Source organism: Dasypus novemcinctus, chromosome 3, assembly GCF_030445035.2.
Source record: "Dasypus novemcinctus isolate mDasNov1 chromosome 3, mDasNov1.1.hap2, whole genome shotgun sequence".
NCBI classification, from domain to species: domain Eukaryota; kingdom Metazoa; phylum Chordata; class Mammalia; order Cingulata; family Dasypodidae; genus Dasypus; species Dasypus novemcinctus.
The window spans coordinates 156625197-156648076 of NC_080675.1; the positions used below are offsets into that span (position 1 = coordinate 156625197).

At 37.3% G+C, this 22880-nt stretch overlaps 1 protein-coding gene across 3 annotated transcripts in view; it reads right to left on the bottom strand.

Moving 5' to 3' along the window:
• Positions 1–794: 794 nt before the first annotated feature.
• Positions 795–22880, bottom strand: part of ASB7 (ankyrin repeat and SOCS box containing 7) — a 59367-nt gene continuing 37281 nt past the window's right edge. For all 3 annotated transcript variants that reach the window (XM_058294620.2, XM_058294619.2, XM_058294621.2), the window contains 2 exons: positions 20713–21318; positions 795–4152 (listed from right to left, as the gene is read on the bottom strand). In XM_058294620.2, coding sequence (XP_058150603.1) covers positions 4013–4152; positions 20713–21318 — 746 coding nt within the window. In that variant the 3' untranslated portion in view covers positions 795–4012. The remainder of the gene's footprint in view (positions 4153–20712; positions 21319–22880) is intronic.

The window sequence follows — 22880 nt, forward strand, 5'->3', positions numbered from 1 at the left end:
TTATCAAGTACATAACCTGTTTTGTCAATATCTAGTAAACAGTTTTGTAAACTGTCTTTCAGCTGAAAAAACAATATACTACTTAAATCATGTTGGAAAAGGAATGACCTCAAGATTTCCAAGCAACACAGCTATTTTTCAAATCTGAACTCCCCTGGTGATCATTAAAAATAGTTTCAAATGTCCCATCCTAGGCCTTTATCTGTGCCAAACTGTGGACAAGTTTGTGACAAGGTTAAAATTCCAATATGTGGAATTTCTCTTAACACCCATCATTCATGTGAGTTTTGAAGTCTCTCCCAAAGCAAGATGCGTTTATGTTATTATATACAGGAAGTGTGAAATTAAAGTTATTTCGCTTCTATTTCCTGCAGGCTAATAAACTACCTCCAATTAATTGCTTTGACTATATTTACTCTTCTGGGTTAAGAAACCCTGTGATTTAAACCCCGTCCTCAGTCAAGGTGTGGAATGCACAAGGCAGGAGGTGAAGACCGCACAAAAGGCTCAGGGGCTGGATCAACACTGAGTTGTCTCAAGAGTGCAATGGTCTTTTGTTGATTGGTATTTGCAGAATGCATTAAAAAAAAAAAAAACTTGAAGGGTAAGGATTGACTTCTCCAATGACTATCTAAAGCAGTGATGCTTTCTGAATCACATTTGTACACAATTTTCAATGATCTAAAATTAAAATGCCGATGAATGATGGATGGACTCTTTGTTCCCTTTCACCAAGTGGCTGTAAAGATTTTAAGAGTTAAGGCAAACTAGAAATAAGACACCATTCCAGTATGTTTTAAACCAGATTTAAATTTTTTTTTAATTCAAATTGACCCAAAGCAAAACATACAATACAAAGGAAGAACAAAATACATTATGATAATAACACACTAGGAGTTACATGAGAGCTAAATTTGTGGGCAAACGTCCTCATCGCAATCACATTCTGGGCTAATGAGCAATTATGCAGGAAAGTTAGAATCTCAATTTTCATATGGTCCATTCTGGTAAATATACTACACATTCTTGTCTCTTAGGGTGTGCATCTGACAAACCAAGCTAGTCTCCCTCACGCTGCAGCTGTGTACTCTTACGACTGCCAGAACACTGAATTCTCTAGTGGAAATGTTGTTCCAAGCATGACTGATAATGAATTAAAAAACAAAACAGTCAAATCTTCCAAACTAACAAGGCATGGATTATTCTGTAGTAAATAGTTTAGAAATATGGGAATTAAATAATCTAAAAAACACTCTTAACTCTGCTGTACATTTATAAACACAAATATTTACAAAACAACTCTGTTTTCAAAAGATGAGGTTGCAATTCATTAATGATCATTAATCTTTTATGAGCTGGTTTCTTTGGTGTACTTGCCAAATATACTTTTATAAAAGTTTAGGAACAGGCTTAACTGAAAAATTTCAAAAGAAATATAGAAGGATCAGTGACAAATTTGATATGTCATGCACATTTTAGTCAAGATTCTGGAAAACCCAATTAGTTAATTTTCTGAAAATGTTTGTTCTTTCTAGTCATTATGTGACCACAGAATGCTTCTCTATCAAGTTCAAATATAGACCTATACAAGCAGCACTATAATCCACCAGTTACCAACTTGGAGACATTTTAGATCTTGTTCAATGTACTAACAACAAAAAATAAAGCATTCTTTTTAAGTTTCCAAATAAATCAAATCTTCCAACAATAAATAATGGAATTATACACTTCTTCATTAAATAGAAATTTCAATTCCAGGAAGAACTCTCATAATTTTTCGGAGGTCACAGCAGCAATACAGAAAAAAGAATTTACCTTAATCTGATCTTTTCTCTTGGAATTCCCTGACTCAAACTCAGTGGCTAACTTAGTTTGGAAACCTTTGAATGGTTGGGGAGAGAAAATCATTTTAAACTAACTGAATAAATTAATACACACCTATGAGGGAAATGAGCCTTAATGTGCTATTGTAACATCAACATTACTGCTCAGAATGCAGGTCTCCTCATTTCCCTGGGCCTGGGGTTTTAGGAAGAAGTGACACTCAATTCATTTTCAGCCACGTCATGTCCCTGACACTGCCCTGTCTTAGCCCTGGCCTGAGAATTGGTTTAATGAATAAGAACATAGTTCAGTGCTTACCTTCACAAGGAACTCTCTTGGGTGATAACATTTTGGAGATATTTTTACTGGGAAAAGGATAGACCAATTCCGTTAGGCTCAAGTTAGTTTGGGGATGGTTAGGAATCTGGCTAGACTCTTCCTGGCTGCCTGGAAGGGAGTCTATGTACATGTCCCAGACCACCCTTTTTCCAAAGCTGACCGTTCTTCAGAAACCCTGCCTAGGCACGAGCAGAAGAGAAAGTCCAATGCCAAAGCCACTTTGCATCCAAGACAACAAACCCTGTGCTTGAGAAAACATCACTGCTGGCTCTGAAGAAGTGTGAAGCCAGAGTAGGCTCCTAATTTTGATCTCAGTTATGCTTCTGAGTTAAAAGTTTTCTATCAATGACTTGAAACTAGAAATTCAGAGAAGAAAAGAGAAGGTTTTCAGGTTGTAAACTGCTGATGACAAATTTACTACTAGCGTGTAATTATTTTGAAGTTTCTCCAAACACTAAGAACAATACTGAATATTGGAAAAGGTTCTTCTGAAATTAATATAATGCCAAATTGAGCATAGGAAACCACTTCCGAGGCTATCCTCTTAGATCCTCTGATGCCTCTAGAAACTCTTCTGTTGTCACAGATACTTTATCATATTCACGTTTACACTGCAAACATACCCAATCAACCCAGAAAATAATATAACTCTCCTGAAGAGCTTTGCTGCATACAACCTTAAAATAAATAGGAAACGTTGAATTAGCAATATTAGGATCTAACCTGGCTTACAAATGTGCACCCATTAGAAATTTTATCCTTTAGAGCTTTTTTTTTTTAATAACAGGGAAGGGAAAAAAAACCCAAAACACCATGAAACCACCCCAAATTGTTTAACCATCAAAGCCAAATGGTTGAACAATATTGTGGGCGATTTTTAGGGAATACTTTACCACCAGGATATAAAACTTTCTGTTCAAAGTGAAGTAAAAGACAAAGCTTAAAATGGAAATTGCAACTGACATACCATGGTTCTGCAATGAAAATTAAAGTGGCGGTTCCTGTTCTCATGGGCATGCCAAAGCTGGCTGTGGAATGATGATGAACATCAAGTGAAATAATGGATAAAATATACCAGAAAGCATATTGCACTGGAGGCACTGTTTTAAAAACAGAATACACTGGCTTAATGAAGTTATTTTCTTTCCCATCAACGCTTTTTAAGAGCACAATTCAGCTAGGGACAGAGTTTGAGACACAGTGTCTCTGGGTAGTGTACTACAGTTGTTAAAAAAAATAAGTTAAAAACAAGAGCACGCCGACAGGAAAGCAGAGGTACTGGCTTTGTGTCATCTGAAAGCTACATTAATTAGGAAAAGAACAGTTTGAATCAGCCAATTTGTAGTCATTAAAAATGAATGAGGTGACAGCATTACTTTTAAAATTTCTCTGGGCATTTTCCAGCATAACCCAGGACCCCCTGGGTGACACTGTGCCTCCAAACCTTACTTTAACAAGTGCTCTCCTGGCTTATAATATCGTGCATGCCAGTGAAACCATAAACAATTTGGAAAGGGTAAATTCTCCACTCCAAACCTGCCTGCTTCATTTTAGAAAAACAATTTTTTTTCTAAATGCAGTATCATATAGAAAGCTTGGACCTCTTAAACTTGGACCAAGAAACCAAAGTAAGACCTTCAAGCATGTGGTGTGTGTGTTTATATATATAAAAATCCCTCCCCTACAATGAAAACCAAACCGACAAACAAAATAAAACCTAAAAGTGTATACCTGCTTTCTGACTTCACAGCAAATCAGAAATTGCATAGGATATACTTTGTGCAAGGCTTAAAAAGCCTTTTAAGTTTCTGGAATATAACTCCTAATCTCGCTCACAGTTCTGTGGATATCAGATGTCATCAAATTTGTGTTTTAAGTAGTCTTTCATGACCTTGGCAATTGGTAGTTCATCAAGTAGCTTTAGGTTTTGAAGGCCTATACATTGTCGAATTTTAATTCGGCACAGGTCCTGCAAGTTTCTGGGTTGCCCTAAAAAGACAGAAAAAAGAAAATGTTACAAAGCTACAAAGCAGAATATTTAAGGCGGGTTTTAGGTTCTAAAAATAATTATTTCACTAAGAAGTATGTATCTAATGACTTTACATGCAAAAGATTAGAAAGATATCAACTAAAAGGAAGTCTCATCCTAGTTCCCTCCATGGGATGTCTCATTTGATCCTTTCACAACCTTGGCACGTAGTCTCTTTACAGAACTGCAACAGAAACTATTACCTTCCTAGAAATGTCTGTTACCTATAGGTGTCTGGGCAAGGATCCACACACAGGCATCCCTTGGTATGACTCTCTCTTCTTCCATCTTTCAGATCTCTGCTGAAGTCACACTTCATCAGGGGAGATCAGGTCAGGTTCCCCATCAGACACTCTCAGGACTCCTTTCTGCTCTAGCACTTAACAAGGCTGTGATGCCATCTTTATTGGTGATTATGTCTTAATGTGCGTCTTCCATTATACGCCATGCTCCACGAAGGCAGAACTGCTTTTGGCTCCGTCTACCAGTGCAAATCCAATGACTGACACAGGAACCAGTTCAATGAATATGAACTATTCACTCATAGTTCACAAATATGAATAGTAGATAGGCTTGTCCTTTAAAGTATAAAATTGTCAGCTCATTGCCAAACACATCTATGTCAACACTGAATTGCTTTTCTAATTGTTTAGAATTCTGGTTCATCACCATTCAGGGACTATCTTTCTGAAGACAGTAAATTATCACTGCCATTTTTCCATAAATGCTTCTGTTATTTGACCTGCAAATGTAAACTGGAATATGAATTCAAGGTGAATCCTTATTTTTTCCAAAGTAAAGAATTTAGTTTTCCTAATAGATGGCATGTTCTTTACAAGTATTATTTTAATAAAAAGAAAAATCACAACTTATTCAGGCCAAAGACAGATGAGGATAAAGTTGAAATATAAGTATATGTGGATACTTAAAACATATCCAAGTAGTGAAAACTAAATTACCGGAATTGGCTTAGCTGAAGTAAAAAAGACAGGATTAATACAAAAGGTTACCAGTGGGAGATCTGATACAGTCTTGTTTTATTGAGCACATTGTACTCTCCAAAAATAACCAGGAAAATATCTCCCAAGCCCCATGTTCTTTTTAAAATATAACTGACCATTCCTATAACTAAGCTACAGGGTCTAGATTCTCTCCCCTTGAAACTGGGAAGGCCTGTGACTGAGGTAGAAGTGATGATACGGGACTACTGTGGATTAGTCGAAAAAGGTGATGCAGCTTTTACCTGGTTCCTGGAACATTCACTCTTTACAGCCATCATACATGAGGAAGCTGAAATAGCCTATAACAAGGGACTGAGGACAGTGGAATTGAGCCAGCACCAATTTGCCAGCCATCGGTGTGAGCCATTTTTAGTGTACTACCCCCAGTCAAGATGCCCCAGATGGCCCTACATGGAGCAGAGATGAGCTATCCTCACTCAGGCTTGACCTAACTTTATATATGAGTAAAATGATGATTGTTGTTGCAAGCCACTAAATTTGCAGCATTAGTAACTGAGTAAGATTTTGGGACCTGGGAGTGGGGTGTTGCCACAAGTTTAGAATGTTAAAAGTATTACTGGCTTCTTCTCACTGTCCATGATAAAAACAAGAGGTCAAAGATGAGCTAAAATAACAAACTGTTGAATAAGAAAGAACCCGGACTTTCTGAATTCAAAAGTAGAACTGGTTTTTGTTTCCAGTCTTTCTGGTTGGCAAATGATTCTCAAACTAAGGAAAGGCTTCCAGCCAAAGATCAAATCCAGAGTGGTCCATAAGATCCTTCGTTAAGATCTCAGAAAGATCTGAAAGGGTACCTCATTAGAGCCTACAGACTGCTAAAAGGCCCTCTAAGGATCTTCAGGACATGCCAACACATCCTCTTCATTAAACAGAAGGGCTTTTAAGAATATTAAGAGCACTGTACCACAGCAGTCTCACAGGAGCCAAATATAGAGAAGGACTTTTGTCTAATCTGAGTATATTATGAATTGACACAACACACACAAACCTAAAATTTTTTAAAAATAAGCTTAGATTAAAAGGAACTGAGACAGTACAAAATGAAGAGACTTCTGGTTCCCCAAAGATCTATGGGCAGAAAGTAGGCTGAGAAAACTACTCAATTGAAAATATGGGTTACATATTTGCAGCAAAAAGAACTACAGAGAACTCCCAGAAGAGAGAGTGTCAATCAAGAAACTGGCAGGAAGCAGACTTGGCCCAGTGGTTAGGGTGTTCGTCTACCACATGGGAGGTCTGCGGTTCAAACCCCAGGCCTCCTTGACCCGTGTGGAGCTGGCCCATGCGCAGTGCTGATGCGTGCAGGGAGTGTCGTGACACGCAGGGGTATCCCCCGTGTGGGGGAGGGGAGCCCCATGCACAAGGAGTGTACCCGGTAGGGAGAGCTGCCCACCGTGAAGGAGAGTGCAGCCTGCCCAGGAATGGTGCCCCACACACGGAGAGCTGACACAGCAAGATGACGCAAACAAAAAGAAACAAAGATTCCCATGCCACTGACAACAACAGAAGTGGATGAAGAAAGAACACACAGCAAATAGACACAGAGAACAGACAACTGGGGCGGGGGGGGGGGGGGGAGGGGAGAGAAATAAATAAATAAATCTTTAAAAGAAAAAAGAAACTGGCAAAATGTACCCAACTGGATTTCAAAATTACTATGGACTAGTCCTGCTGTAAGTTTCCCATTTTCCCCTTTTTAAACAGGAATGTCTATAGTGGTTACTCTATGCCTGTCCACCGTTATATTTTCAGTGGATGGGGGAAAGACAAGTTGCCTGTTTGGTTCACAGCTCTTCAGACTGAGAGGAATAGTATTCAAGGAGCTGTTTTTAGAGAATTATACCCAAGAAACCTCATCCATATCTGGACTAATTAAAATGGTGAGAGCCTGAATTTAAGCTTATACCTTACTGCAATGAGACTGAGGGTCTTGGGTGAGAAGATCAGTGTACTTTGCACATGGAAAAAGTTGTTATGGTTAGAGGTGAATTGTGGCAGCTTGTACTTTCTAAAGATGGCCACAACATCACCTCCCACCCCATACGCTCTTATTACAATGTGATTGACATTTCCCCTACTGAAGAATGGAGTCTATTACTTCTTCCCCTTGAATCTGGGCAATTATGGCAAAAAGTGATACCTCTATGACTTACAAGATTAATTCATAAAAGGTGGCTCTCTTGGGACACTCACTATTGAAACACAGTCACTATATCATGAAGAAGACCAAGCAGCCTACAGAAAGGCCCACCTAGAAAGGAGCCATGGCCTGGCACATAGATCGAGTGCTTCCAGCCAACAGGCAGGACCAAATGCCAGCCACACCTTCAAAGTGGATTCTTCAGCCTCCAGGTGAGTTACCCTAGCTGATACCACAATTGCAAAGAGAAGCTGTCCCCATTTACCTCTACCAAAATTATAGACTCCTGAGCAAAATAATGATTGTTGCTGTTTTAAGCCACTAACTTTTAGGATGATTTCTTATGCAGCATCAGGTAACAGGAATATTTAACACCTGGAATTAATTTTAACTGGGACTATTAGTCAGCTTCTTAAAACAATGAATTTGTTATTGTTGTTTAAAAGGCTCTGAAATATTTAATTGCTAAATCCTCACAGCTAAACGTTTTTTAAAAATACATCAAGGTAAGGACCAAACTTGTTTTAGACTGCTTGGCTGAAGTGAGTTAAAGTTTCATGAGTTGAAAATCCTGTATCCATATGCCTCTACTCAAGGTGAGAAGTATTATTTTAGAATCAAATATTAATCCATATCTTGTGATTTCTTTGGGGATGAGACAATGAATGGATTAGGTATCACCGTCAAGGAGGCAATGGTACTGTTTGAAGAATTTCCAAAGACACTATTTCAAACATCATATACTTCTCTTCAGGAGTACTTTCTCAAAAGGAGCTAACAAAAGAGTTATTTCCAGTGTTAGGCCCTGCTTCCTACCTCAGGTGGCTTTTGGTCATGTTAGAGATGGTCAGATCATTTATGCACTCTTGGTTGCATCCAAAATAAAAGGGGAAAAGGATTACAGACCAACATTGGGGAACTCTTATGTTAGCAAACATAGAACATCTGCAGAAACTGGTAAAAGAAATGTTGACTACATTTTTTCACTTTTGGAAAAGATTTTAAATGAGTATTTAACCTTAATGCACTATTAAAAATAAAACAAAACCAAAGATCAAAAAGGCATTTCTGTCTCTCTCTCACACACACACACACACAAAATCCCAGAATCTGAAAAGCCCCTTTGCTTGTATCAGAAATAATTTGAAATAATAAAAGACCAAGTTATTAAATATGGAAAAGATGGTACATGAAATTAAATTGATACAACTTTAATTCACAGGAAGCAGCCACAGAAATACTACCACCCTCAGAAGTTATTTATCTCTATATGGGCCTTATCCAGAGAAAACTGTACTTTCTAGGCCTAAATACTATTGGAAAGTTTTACTCAATTTGCTATTGATTTTTCTTCTCCTTGAGCAGTGCTTTGTGGCAGTCCTTTAATATTTTGGGAGAATCTGATCTTTTAAAGATTTCCTGACAATGCACAATCTCTGTCTATAGAATTATCTTTTATGATGGGCCTATCATAGTAGTTAAAAGCATCAACTCTGGAGCCAGTCTGCCTGGGCCTAAATCCAGGCTCCACCACTTACTCACATCCATATGATCTTGGGCAAGCCATTCCTGCCTCAGTTTTCTCATCTATGAATGGAGGATAATGATAATATGCACCTCATAAGTTTTACAAGCATTAGAAGTTAATTTCTATACAGTACTTAAGATAGCACACATAATAAAAGCTACAGAAGTATGTGGTAAATAAATTTTAAAATATTAATTTTAAGTCCTAGTAAGGATCAAGTTCATTTCTCTTTGCCAGAAAAGCAGATGGTCCCTTCTTGGAAGGTAGAGTCTCCATTTTCCTGGTGTTAAAATAGTAAGAAAATTTTCATGTTAATAACATTCTTTGATTTCCAAATTACAAATTAATCTGACAACAGACTTCTGAGGTGGTTGGTTTCTAACCTCTTCTTTTTTTAAAAGATGAGGAACCAAAGAAAAAAATTATCAATTGTTAAAAGTCCCATAGAGGGAAGCAGGAGTGCCTGCTTGAAGACTGGAGTTTCTGACCACACTGGCACAGGGATAGTATCAGCAAGACAACAGACAAACGAATACACTATTAGGTAAAAATGTCATAAAACTTTCGGTGAGAACTTTCATTTCACTGCATAAAATACATGATTCAAAATGTTTTGCACATGCAATTATCTTCCTAAGAAGAAAATCAAAGAACAGAAAGGAAAGTGATTGCAAGGACATTCACCTCAGGTGGTGTGGCCAAGTGGCCAATATGACAAAGCACTTTCCTGTTCCAGACCAAAAGGATGCTAAGAAGGGTAGAATAGGACCTTAATTTAACAAGGGAAGAAACAGACTCACAAAGACTGTCTAGCTGCTTAAGGTCACAAATTAGTTTAAAAGCTTAACAGTGAAGGAGCAATTCATAATATATTACTGGGAATCAGTTCAGTCCTGAGCAAATTAATGGAAGTTACATTCTTGAAATTACTCACTGTACGACTGAATCAGGCTAAGACATCAGAACTTTTACCTGTATAAAAAGATGTGCAGTGATGAAGTGAGTGATGTCAGTAATTCCTCATCTTGCTGTATATTGGCATTGTTGAGTGAAAAGCTGGCTAATGACCATAAAGAGTAATAATAAGGACTACTCATTGTAATGTCTATGAGCTATTTTTCCAGGAATACTATTTTAGGAACAGAAGGTTATGAATGAAAGACGAGTACTTGTTTTCCTGTCAACACAATACTCAAAAAGTTTACCAAGGGGAAGTGGACTTGGCCCAGAGGTTAGGGCATCCGTCTACCACATGGGAGGTCCGCGGTTCAAACCCTGGGCTTCCTTGACCCCTGTAGAGCTGATCCACGTGCAGTGCTGATGTGCACAAGGAGTGCCCTGCCACGCGTGAGTGTCCCCACGTAAGGGAGCACCACATGCAAGGAGTGCGCCCCATATGATGAGCCGCCCAGTGGGAAAGGAAGTTCAGCCTGCCCAGGAATGGCACGGCCCATGCAGAGAGTTGACGCAGCAAGATGACGCAACAAAAAAAGAAACACAGATTCCCGTGCTGCTGGCAACAACAGAAGCAGACAAAGAAGAACATGCAACCAATAGACACAGAGAACAGACAACTGGGGGATGGGGGGGAAGGGGAGAGAAATTAAATAAATAAATCTTTAAAAAAAAAAGTAGGTATTACTGTAAAAAAAAAACAAAAGTTTACCAAGGAGCAGATGTAGCTCAAGCAGTTGAGTGCCCAAACATGGAGGTCCCAGGTTCACTTCCCAGTGCCTCCTAAAGAGGACAAACAATGAACAGATAATGACCAGACACTAAGCAAAAACAACAAACAGACAAAGGAGCCATCTCAGGGAGGGAAAAATATATAAAAACAGAACAAAACAAAACAAAAATTTACCAAGCACCTACTATGATACTCAATAGTGCCCTGTCCTGGAGATTAAAGGGCCAAGGGAAGAGGAGGTGGCAGCAGCAGCAGGAGAGAAGGCAGAGGGAGAGAATAAAGTGAACGAAATTTTAAAAGTAACAAAAATGTATACACTGTTTACTAAGTGGCTTAGAAAATTAATTCCTACATTGTTAAATAACAATTGCCTTGGCTATGGGTTTATAACAGGAGAAACTTGGGGGAACACCTCACAAAAGAATATAATTTAGGGAATTAAAAACATTTGTATTTGGGGTGGATGCAAAAGAACTACAAGGTATTCATAGTAATTAATTTGAATGGAATTACCTATTAGTTCAAAGGGTTATTAGTCCTCTCATTTTGCAGAGAAGCCCATTATTAATAATAAATGGGCTGGTATAAAACAGGAAATCAGCTTTTCTAATATTAACTCCAAAACCAGGGCCAGCAGTACAGCTTAGAAAACTAAATATCCTAAATCATCTCCCTTGAACATTGCTACTACCATATTTATGACAGGCTGAAATTATTTACTTAGATAAAAATATCTGGATTCACAGAGGTAGACAGAGAAGGAAAACATTTAGAAATAGTGAACATAAGAAACAAAGAAATAGTGAACATAAGAAAGCAAAAACAAGGCTTTAGGCTTGTTTGTTTGTTTGCTTTTTGGATTGGAGGGGGTAAAGGTTGGGAACCAGAGGAGTGTGAAGGAAGTAAAAAGAGAAAGACTAAGCCTCCTCTGGATTGCTTTATATAATTTGACTACAGTTCCTTCCAGAGCCTTCTGCATCTTAGGTCAACTTCTGGAATGGTCTCCTAATACTTTATCTCAGTTTCCCACTTAAAAACCCTACCATAAACAAATTTTATTCCTTTGCTCTTGCCTCAGAATTTCCTTCACAAGCCCTTAGTATGAAACATGTTAAATAAACCTTATTCTAAGACAAAGGTTCCCCTTAAAATAAAAATCATGGTGTTCTAAAATAAAAGATGCCTCTGATTTAACTGTTAACTAGAATCCAAATATATAAAATACCAACCTTAATAACATTTGTCCATTGGTTACATTTTTTTCATAGGCAAATGAACTCTGACCCATAGTTTCCATCTGCACCTAAACCAAATAAAATCATATAGGATTTCCCCAACAAAAGACAAGAAACTTCTTTATGCCTACACTACAAAATGAAAATATAAATACTACAAAAAAAGTACAAAATAAGGTAACATTTCCTATTGAAAATGTGATATAATTTGACTAAAAGATCTCTACTATTTACTTATTTATTTCTAAAAGTAATTTTATTACTTGATGCTGAAAAATCTAATAGGAATACAATGTAGATGTCTGGCAAAATACCCAACTTATTTTAAAAAATCAATAATCAAACATTAGAACCTAAACTGTGTAACACAAATTACTTCTCCAAGGAGTTATACTATGTAACACTGTTCTTAGATATCATCCTACAAAAATTAAAGAAATTGATCAAAGAAGCATTTGAAAGGAGTGCAGGAGTTAAGGCACTTGAGGTAAGGCTTACACACCTGTCTCTGTATTAGACTTAGCAGAGAAAGCTACAACCTTTAAGAAAATTTTCATTTTCTTAAAATTAAAAAAGGATGTCATGATTTTTATTACTTATTTTTCTTTCATTTTCAAAGAAGTTTACAACCTTGTTTCAAAGTTTTACTTTTGTAGCTAAAACACAGCGCTTGACTACTGCTGCAATTTAAACAAAAAGATATTTCAACTTACTCCAGTATTTATGAAATTGTATTTTTAAACACCTGCAATCAATGCTCCAGAAAGAAACTGGCATAAGTACTTGACAGGCTGACTCACACAAAACAATTTAGGCAAATAAGTTCCTATCTACCTAATCTTTTTCTTTTAGAAATATGAGCCACTTAATTCCTTAAAACATACAAAATACCAAACTGCCCTACCTTTAACACACCACTGAAGCGCACTAAGTGAATGCTTCAAGTCTTTGAATAGTGTCTGCTAGAAACACAAATTACTGCATCAATTGAAACTCCTTCAGATATTAAACACAAATCCAACTAGCATTTTCTCTGCCTTAAGGATAACCTAAATCAGAGTTTGCCAGAGAAAAGACGCTGTGTAAATGTAAGCCGTAAAAGTAAGTTCTTCACACTAGTCTACAAAGTTCAACAGTTTATTTATCTTGAAACTTCTTGGATTCTTTAAAACGCTGTTGTGCACTGTGACTCTCTAAAACTAGGATCTAGGATCTAGGATACTAGCCTCCCAAATAGATTTGAATAATGAATCCATTTTATCCCACAGCATCTGGTGGGCCACAATTTTATAGACACCATTCAGGAATTACTAATCTCTACAGATGCCTAGGTAGTAAATATGCTAGAGTATAGGGTAAGAAAAATTTTTAAACTTTTAATTTTTATCCACAGATTCTAACTGTAAAATAGTATAAATATGTAAGAGATTCAACAAATTCTAAAATACGAGGTTAACAGAGTGTCCTCAAAAATCTGAATGTAGAAAGTTCACATAAGTATGTCTCAACTTTTTCATTTTAGGATCTCTTATATAGTCTAATAATTGCAGGACCTCAAAGAATTTTTATTTATATGGGTTATACCTACCTATATTTATTGTATTTAGAAACTAAAATGGAGACATTTTTAAAATATTTATTCATTAAAAATAATAGTAATAAATTCACTATCAGTTAAAATATCAAATTTTAATTAAAGACTTGTTTTTCAAATAGTATTTTTGCAAATCTCTTTAATGTCTAGTGTCACAAAAGACAGTTAAGATTCTCTGCATTCCATCTGTTACAAGAAAATCCAGACTCCCCTCAGATAGTCAGATAGAAAAGGAAAGAGTATTTTAATAGACTTTTTCAGATAATTGTGGGTCATCTTTGATACTCCACCAAAACTTGGCAAGTGATGGTTTCTAAAAGGTTACTTGCAAGGTGGAATGTGAAACCAAATCATTAAAATTCACTGGTCTATTGTGCAGCTGGATATTTTTTACAGTGTGGTTTTTAATGTTATGCATTAATCATTTGGAAAATATTGGTTCACTGTTATACAGATCTTACAAATATTTACCCATTTCATTATATGATATTAAAAAAATCACTTTATCTCCTCAGAAAAGTCTTTACCTGTTGGACAACTTGTTAGTCTCACAGGAGCAAACAGAAGTTTTCCAAAATCATAATTTTCATGTGTAAGTTCAAATTCTACGACCACAAAAATTAGTAATTGTTTTCCTTAAAGTAACAACTTCATTCATTTCCAGAAAATGTGTGGCAAATAATACCCAAGATGAAATAGCTATCATCTAGCCATCAATCTGTCAAGTAAAAATAAGGCTTTATGAAAAATGCTGCCAGTTCAGCCTGAAAAAAAAAATCACAAAGGGCCTTTCCTCAATTCAACTGTGGCACTTCGGTATCCACTAGGAATACCTTCCACTTCCATTACCCAGAATATTAAAAAGGTATATTCTCAAAGGAATGAGATTTAATCAAATTAATTTCCCCGACTTTACCAAAAACATTCTTACAGGGAACTGGAATACTTTTTCCCAAGAGTGCCTGGTGGTAAAGAACATGATGACTGTATCATTTAGTGCCACTGTCTTGCTTGATGCCAAGGCACCAATGTTCTACTCACCAATGCTCTTACACCATCAGGACATTGAGCTGCACAGCTCCTAAGCAGTAGGATCCAACAAGGTGAAAAAGGCAAATGACATCTTAACATTATTATGAAATTAGTTTTGACCTCACATGTACTTAAATGGTCTTGAGGATCCCTCAGGAGTCCATACTTCGAAACTCTGTTCTGAATGAATTAACAACAACAACAAAAAATCACAAGCAGAAGGAAATCATTCCCTTTATTGGTGGTTCCTGGCAAGAAATGTAAAAAGGAAAGGGACTTTGGAGGCTGTGGTCTAATTCCTGGGGGATAATCAGCTTGCCTAAGTTTATAAAATGAGTCACACTGTGTCAAGAGCTTATTAGCTGCTCTTCTCCACCATCCCACCCTGCTGATTGGATATCACCTCCTAAATAGGTACACCTGAGAGATCTTCAGGATGATACATGGGAGACATGTACCTCTTAAGTCCCAGTGGGCAAAATACTACATAACTCAATGGAACATGAACAGAAGTGTTTTTTTTAACATTGTAAGTAAAAAGGATAAAACTAATGAAAAGATTTCTGGTTTCCGCTCCAAAATGTAAAGAGCTGTGAGTTCGTCACTCCATTCCTTACAACAAGAAAAAAAAATAACAAACTGAAAAATCAATGCCTTATCTCAGACCCATAAGAAAATTTAGGTGGCAGGGCATACCACTACTCCAAAATCTGGAGAGAGAGGCTGGACCAATCCAGAGAATCACAGCCCAGATCTACTAAACTGGAGCAGGCACTCTGCAGCAGTATACTGGTAGGCACACTTAAATGATAATTTTGACAAATTACTGGAGGCTACGTATGGAGTAGCCCAAGAGTGAGCGCCTCAGTCTTAGTGGGTCTCCAAGTGTTTGTGTCAGACCTCCAGGAACCCCACCATGTTCCCTTACTTGAGAGTCAAGTAAGATCACCTTGTAGCTCTTGCAGGGGTAGGGAAAGGGTAAACATTGTGAAATACACCCAGAGCCTTCTCCATCACAGAGGCCTACCCTCCAGGGGAAAGACTTTACCAGTTTTATCCCACCTGGGGAAAGGACATTTCTCAGACTCTAGGATCCACTAAGTCTTCTTGTCTCACCAAGGAAGGGGGAGCAGGGAGTTAAGAAACACTGTGAAAGTCACAATCCAGGGACACGGGTCCACTAAAAGACTGAGATTTAACCACAGAAATATGGAATAGTTCCCTTCCTTACACCTAATCATGATATCAACTGGGCTCCTGTACAATAACAGTAGATTACAGTCGAAAAATCTGCAAGATACAGATTCTCTCTAAGGAGGAGTTCCTAGGGAAGTCTAAAGTCAAGAGGGAATTCAAAAACAAGGACACCAGAGGAACTGGAAACCTCTCGTACCTACAGCTACTACAAACATTAAATGCAACTCAGCATCTAGTCAGAGTATTGTAAAACTTCACATTTAAAGGCTTTTTACTTCAGTTCCTATTACTCAATATATCATGTCTAGCTTTCAATTGCATAAAAACCCAAAAAACTACAAGGCATGCTAAAAGAGAAGAAAAAAGTCTGAAGAGACAAAGCAAGCATCGAACTAGATCAGGTATGACAAAGATTAGAATTATCAGACAGGAAGTTTAAAAGAACTATGATTAGTATGTTAAAACAAACAAAATGTTAAATGTTAATAGTAAAATTTTGGCTACCTAATGCCTTAATGAAACAGCAGCTCCACAGAGGTCAAGTTTCCAAACAGTGAGTATGGATGCAGATGCCTCAGCATGTGAAGGGAGGAAGGGTTAACAAACTGATTCCTCCAAGAGCTGTGGACTTTGTTTGCTTAAACACATCTTTGATTCTACTTTGTTTTTGAGTATTTCCCCTCCTCTATGTAAAAGGCAAAGACTTAAAAAAAAAAAAGAAAAAAAGTAAAGCCCTAAAATTAAAGGATTTCCTAAGTTAAGCAGTGAAACATGGCACCTTTTCTACAAATTAAGTAGCTGATCAAACATGGAAGATGTCTTCAAGTGGCATTCTCATTTACTGTTATCTCAACTTCTGACTCATGTATTATCTAAAACTTCCTTCTGATTTCCATACATTTACATAAGGAACTGTAGGTACCAGCTCTTTGAATTCTTCCCGTTTACCCACAGAAATGGTCTGGTAAAGAGTAGTTCTTACCTAACTACATCCACAATTTGTGCTTCTGAATTCAAAGATGGACTCTCCCCCAAACCTGTAAATTATTCAATACTTTTCATTCAACAAAATTCCAGGTAGCAGATCATTAAAATTCCCCTGCCTTTTTTCCTCCTTTTTGTCTTAGAAAAGATTCAAAGTTCTTGCTAGTCACTGTCATTGTCTGATGGTTCAGCTTTCTCATGCAGCTTGTCTCTTCAAAGAAGTTCATATTCTGAATATCAACTTGATCCACACATTGAATAGAGGAGTTTACATTGTGGAGCAGGGAGTTGATGAAAAAAGAATCAAATTATAACTTGATTCTTCAGGATGAGTTATATTACTATCTAAGCATATCTTTAGGTTAAGCTTTAATTCATAAAATTCTTTTATGAAGTTATAATACTGTACCTCTTTAACAATGTTTTCTTGTGCTTAAATATTTTCTCTTGTGAATTGGGCAAACATTCCCATAACCTCCTGCTTTTGACCTTCACTAGAGGACTTTGAAAATTTCTATATGACAGAGCTTGCAGGATACTCTCAGGTCCACTGTGGTGTTTGTGCGAACATCATAATACATATTATTCTGGACAGCCTGGGCAGCTTATAAGTGACCAGGAAGGCTTCTCTCACCTCTATTTTGTTACTAAGACATTTGATTTGCTCAGTTTTTATGCAGTGTGTTATCAGCTTTGCTTCCTCTGAAATTCCTATTTTCAGAATTTTTATGGTAATTTTTCCAAAAGCCTTAGAAAGTTTTTAAATTCTGGGATTATGATTATCTTGATCTCTTCCAATTTAAACACTATGCTTCCAGCCAACATGGTACAATGAATAGTAAAATGGTACTGAATAAAGACCACCAAGTAGAAGCTCTGCTGTCCATACACCTTGGGAGCTTGAGTTCTCAGATTATAAGACAATAGCTCAGTACCCAGAATTCAGGTCCTCGGCGTTCCAGAGGCTGGAAGAAGCTCACAGATTTGGCTTCCTGCTCCCTGAACTATCCAGCTTTCTTCCATTCTGGTTTCCAGAGAGCTTTGTGGAGAGCGCCAAAGAGTATCAGCTACAGGTGGTCCTTCTAGCATGTAACAGTTTACTAGCGGAAAAAAATCTATTAGAGTCAAATAATGCAACAAGTGAAGGAGAAACACTCAAATTGCTTTTGGCAGGAAACAAGAGCAGTGTCACCAAGTAATGAATGATGTTGAGGTGAGGCACTTGAAGACAAAGGATAACTTTGGACTTAAAAAGATAGGTAGTCCCTCACTTCTGAGAAGCATCCCATGTTTACTCACAGTCACCAGCCTTTCTGAATGCAGCACATCAGCTGACCCAGACTTATGGAGGCCCTGCTAGAAGCAAGGCTATGCTCTATATGCAATGGAGAACACAAACACAAAGAGGTTGGCCCTCTCCATTTTTTCTGTCTGCCCCCCAATTTTAAAGGAAATGTGAGCATTTTTTCAAAAACTCAATATTCTCACTCCCAAGCCATAGTACTGTGGTTGAACTCAAAGATCCCAGGGCTTAGTGGTAAAGGGGAAACTGCCTACTTGCTTTTCATATCTGGTGGCAATTCAGATCCAACTGGCTGCCTGTTTCCAGACTGCTCTATGATGCAGACTCTGCACGATAGTCTGCAGGGTTTAAAAAAAAAAAAAAGAAAAAGAAAAAAGGTTCTGGTAGAGTAAGAGTCTAAGAAATTCACTCTCTTGGGAGCAAGCCAGCCCTTGATGTTCATCCACCCTCATTTTATAAAATATTTTATTTTAAAGAATATTTACACAGCACTTAAAATGTACCACACACTGTTCTAAGTGCATCATATTAACCCATTTAATCAACCTATTTAATCATCATAATAAGCCTATAAGATACTGCTACTATTCTAATTTTAAGATGTGGATATGAAAGTACAGAAAGGTTAGGTGACCTGTTCACAGTCATAGCTGGTACATGGTAATATTAAGGTTTCAACTTGGGCAATCTAGCTCTGGTCCATGCCATCAGCCACTGAGCAAAATATTACCAAGAGGGGCTGAGGCATTTCTGTGAGCAGGTAACATACCTTCCTGAAGGTGGTCCCAATAACTGAACAAAGAGTCTTTGGTGCGGAAGTTAAAACAAGAAGAAGAAGACATGTAGAACTTATTAAGAATAAGATATGCTTTATAAGACATATTCCAGGACAGATTACTAACTTCATTTGCAAGAGTAATACCAATATCCCTACCAGTGCTATAAATGAAGACTGCTAGAAAATCTAGGAGAATCAGCATGTGAACTTTCATTCTAGGCTTTTCCTAAAATGCAGATCTGAAGAGCTGGGGTAAGCAGGCAGGGGCAGCCCCATATGTACAACATCCTTCCATGCTTGGCTACTTCTCTGCGGGCACAAAAGCTTTCAACAAGGGACCTCCTATCAGATAGTCCAAAATACCGCACCCAAGGTAGACAGATCTGTGCTGTCCAATACAGAAGCCACCAGCTACTTGTAACTGTCTAAATTTAAATGAATTACAATGAAATAGAATTACCCCTTCCTCTTGCAGGGGTTAGGGGACAAGCACCCCTGCAATCTGGAAAATTCACGTAAAATGTTTTTGGCCCTTCCATTGTACCAGAGAAGAAGTCTGGATTTTTTTCTTTTTCTTTTATGGGGTATTCGGAATACCTTATTGTAAAATTTGGGCTTATTTATGGTATTAAAAGATAAAATATGTGGATATCATTCAAATATTATACATTTATTTTATGCATATCTGAGTTTCTAAACCTTTTCTGTGTCATCCGCTGGCCTTTGCATGTTATCTGTGGCTTCCACAAAACACCCCCAAAACTCCCATTTGATTTCTTACATTGACCTGAGGTATATCAAAACTGTGATAATTTTGACAAATTGCTGGAGGCAATTGTCATGATGTGGAAGGGATAACTGTAAAATTCAGTTCCTGTCACATCAGCCACATATCAAGTGGTCAACAGCCACATGGGGCTAGTGGCTACCCTACTGGCCAGTGCAGGGAGAGACCATTTCCTTCATCACAGAGAGGTCTATTGGACAACACCAAATTGGACCCTGACCATCATTTCCTTTTATGCTTTAACTTGAAGTGGTAATAATTTTTTCTTCACTCCCTTATGAATACACAAAATTCAAACTCTCTTTCATTTCTTCGGAAAGTCAATTTTTACTCCAAAATTCAATTCTGAGGGTTAGAGTAGTTAATTTTTAAGCAGGCCAATTAAACCACTTGTACTTCTATATCTGGTATCCAGAACAATATTTCTTCTTTCATAATAATGACCAAAAGTTAAAAGTCAGGAGAGAAAAAAGAAATTCAATTAAAAGTGCAGCAAACAGAAATCTCCAGTTTTTTTGTTTACAGACTTTAGCTCCATGTGGGATGTTAAGCTCTGGGACACATCTTCAAATGGTTTCAAGACTGACAAGACAGTGTGGCTCACATCCATGCCAACAAATTACCCCTATCAGGAAGACAGTATAAATACATGCACTAACTACACAAGGAGGGTCAAACGCTTACAAGATACAATGAAGTCATATGGACCAGGAACAGCAGAGTCAAACTTCTCACTGACAGCAAATCTTTTCTTACAGCCATTTCTAGACTCCTTAATCTCCATTACTAGGATACTTAAAGAAGCAGCACTACTGTTTCAGTTCAAGAGAAAAACCAGGAGAAATGTGAGAAGAGCTTAGCACATCTCAAAGTCTATCTTCTAATTCTTCAAAATGAAATCCATGTCAGACAAGAAAGATTATCCTTATGACCAAGGGGATCTCCCTTACTCTCAGACAGATCTTTTATTCATTTTAAAATTTTCCTCTTTCTGCCCTTTCCTCCATTTTTTTCCTCACCTTTACCGTCAACCACTACTATTTTTGGGAACACAAATTCATTTTTCTATGAAATCTTGTGATGTAGTAGAATTTTCTGTAATTTGGATATGACATTACTTACCAAGCAGTGTTTATATGATGTCTAGTCATCGTAAGTTATAAAAACACCCTAAGCTCCTCAGAAGATGCGAATTTTTAAAAATGCAATAATAGTAATAATTATATTACATACTTGTTACTTCTTGTAAGAAATCCAAACACGGTCGACTACTTCCAGAAATACTTATTGAAACAGCCAGTGGGGTCTGTCCTTCATAGTTCCTCGTGTTCATGTCCGCTCCATAATTATATAACATCCGTGCACAAAGCACATCATCCCTAAGGGCAGACAAGTGTAGAGGAGTCTGTCCATCTTCTAAGCGACCCAAGTTTGTATCTGCTCCTCTCTGAAGGAACATTCGGCAATAAGAGTGATTGCTTTTGATCACAGCATATCGTAGCAGGAAACCATTCTGAATGTCGATATTAGCATTGTGGTCCAGGAGAATTTTCACACAGCTTGACCGCTCTCGGATAATGGCTAGCTGAAGCGGTGTTGTACCTTTATCACTGAGTGGGTCGACCTCAGCCTTGAACTCTAGAAGGAGTCGGACAAATGAGTCCCTACCATAGTGAGCTGCCACATGGAGGGGAGTCCAGCCATCATTGCTTTTTGCATTAATGATGTCACTCCTGTAGTCAGATTCTAACATCAAACGTGCAATCCGGGCCCGGCCATGCATGGCTGCATAATGAAGAGCAGTGAAGCCTCCGATTAAGTCCTTAACTGTGGGATCAGCTAGAGTTAAAACCAAAATGAAAACATTAGCAGACTCTAAGACAAGAACAACAAAATTCACCATGTCACAGCACATCGTAGCCAACTGTCATATAAAACTTAAAATAATCAAATAATGAGCAGCAAGAACTTCATTCTTCAGCTGATTTGAAGCTTAGTTCTAATGGAAAATATATACTTTAGTAAAAGGTTATCAAGCCTGAGTGAACAGAATGAGAATGGCTTACAAAGTGTTTGAAAGTTACATACACAAATATATACTTCTGATCGCCGTCTCTCTTTGCTAAGTTAACTAACTGCTCTGGGCTAGTAGACTCCCTCAACTCTGTATTGTTCTTCATATTTTGAACGTTTTGTTTTTATTTTCTCTTGTGCTGTTTCGTGGTCTTAAAGAGAAGCATGTGTAACAACATCGGCTGCTCTAAATTACAGATGTACTGTGGTCTGGCAGACTGTGTTCTTTTAGAGTGCATTAGGGGAAAAAAAAGTTTTTCCGTGTCTGCTCCAAAATATGTAAGATATAAGTTTATGTGATCCTGATAAAGCTTGTTTTCATAAAATAAAAGTCTATTCCAAATGATTAGTTTTATAAAAGCTGTGGAATTCACAGGAATTAGCCAGCACATTATGTGAAAAAAAAATGGAAGAAACCTCGGGACTGCATAAATATTATTTTCTAAAATTCTTCCAAAAATCTTTCCTAAATTAACTGATTTCTGGGGCAGTGGGGGAGAGAAGGAAAAAGAAACTACAATAATCTACCTACTATATGACTCAAGTGACCGATTTTTGTCACCCCATCCCCACCCCCATCTTTCCATAAGCTGCGCATCAGGTCTTTATCTTAGGTCCACTGGCAATCCCTGGACATGGATGGACCAGGGGTAAGAATCGCTTCCCATGTCATCTAGGTCACTTCTTGGACAGCAATTTGATGTAGAAGATAAACCAATCAAACCTAACTACCTAGGACTAAAATATTTTCTTTCCATAAAATATGCCCTTAAGTTTTTGTTTGTTCATGAAAAAAGAAAAACCATGAATTAAAAATTAAAAGTCTTCAAAATTATGTGATTAAATATGTGTTGGCTAGTAAAATGTTTAAAATATTAACAATATCAATAACAAATAAAAATTTCAGTTAAGAAGTAGTTGCTTTAATAATAGGGGGATATGGGGAAAAGAGAGCCAAATGTATGCTATGGGCCATAATTAGTGGCAATAGTCTTATAATCTGTAACAAAGTTTGACAATCCACAATGTTGCAGTGTATTGGTGAAAGGGTGTTGTATGGGAATTCCACACATGTGCATGATTGTTTTGTAAGTTTACAACTTCTGTAATAAAAATACATTAAAAAAAGCAGTAGTTGCTAACAAAAACTAACATTTTAGGGAAGCTAGATTAGTGAGTTTCTAAAAACATGAAATATAAATTTACATAAACAATGATAAAATGACTATTTAAAGAAAATGAAAGTATCATATCTGCCTTAGTTTTAAGTAAAAAATATATAATACCTATTAAAGATGCAATTTAAACAAAAAAGGCAAACACATTTT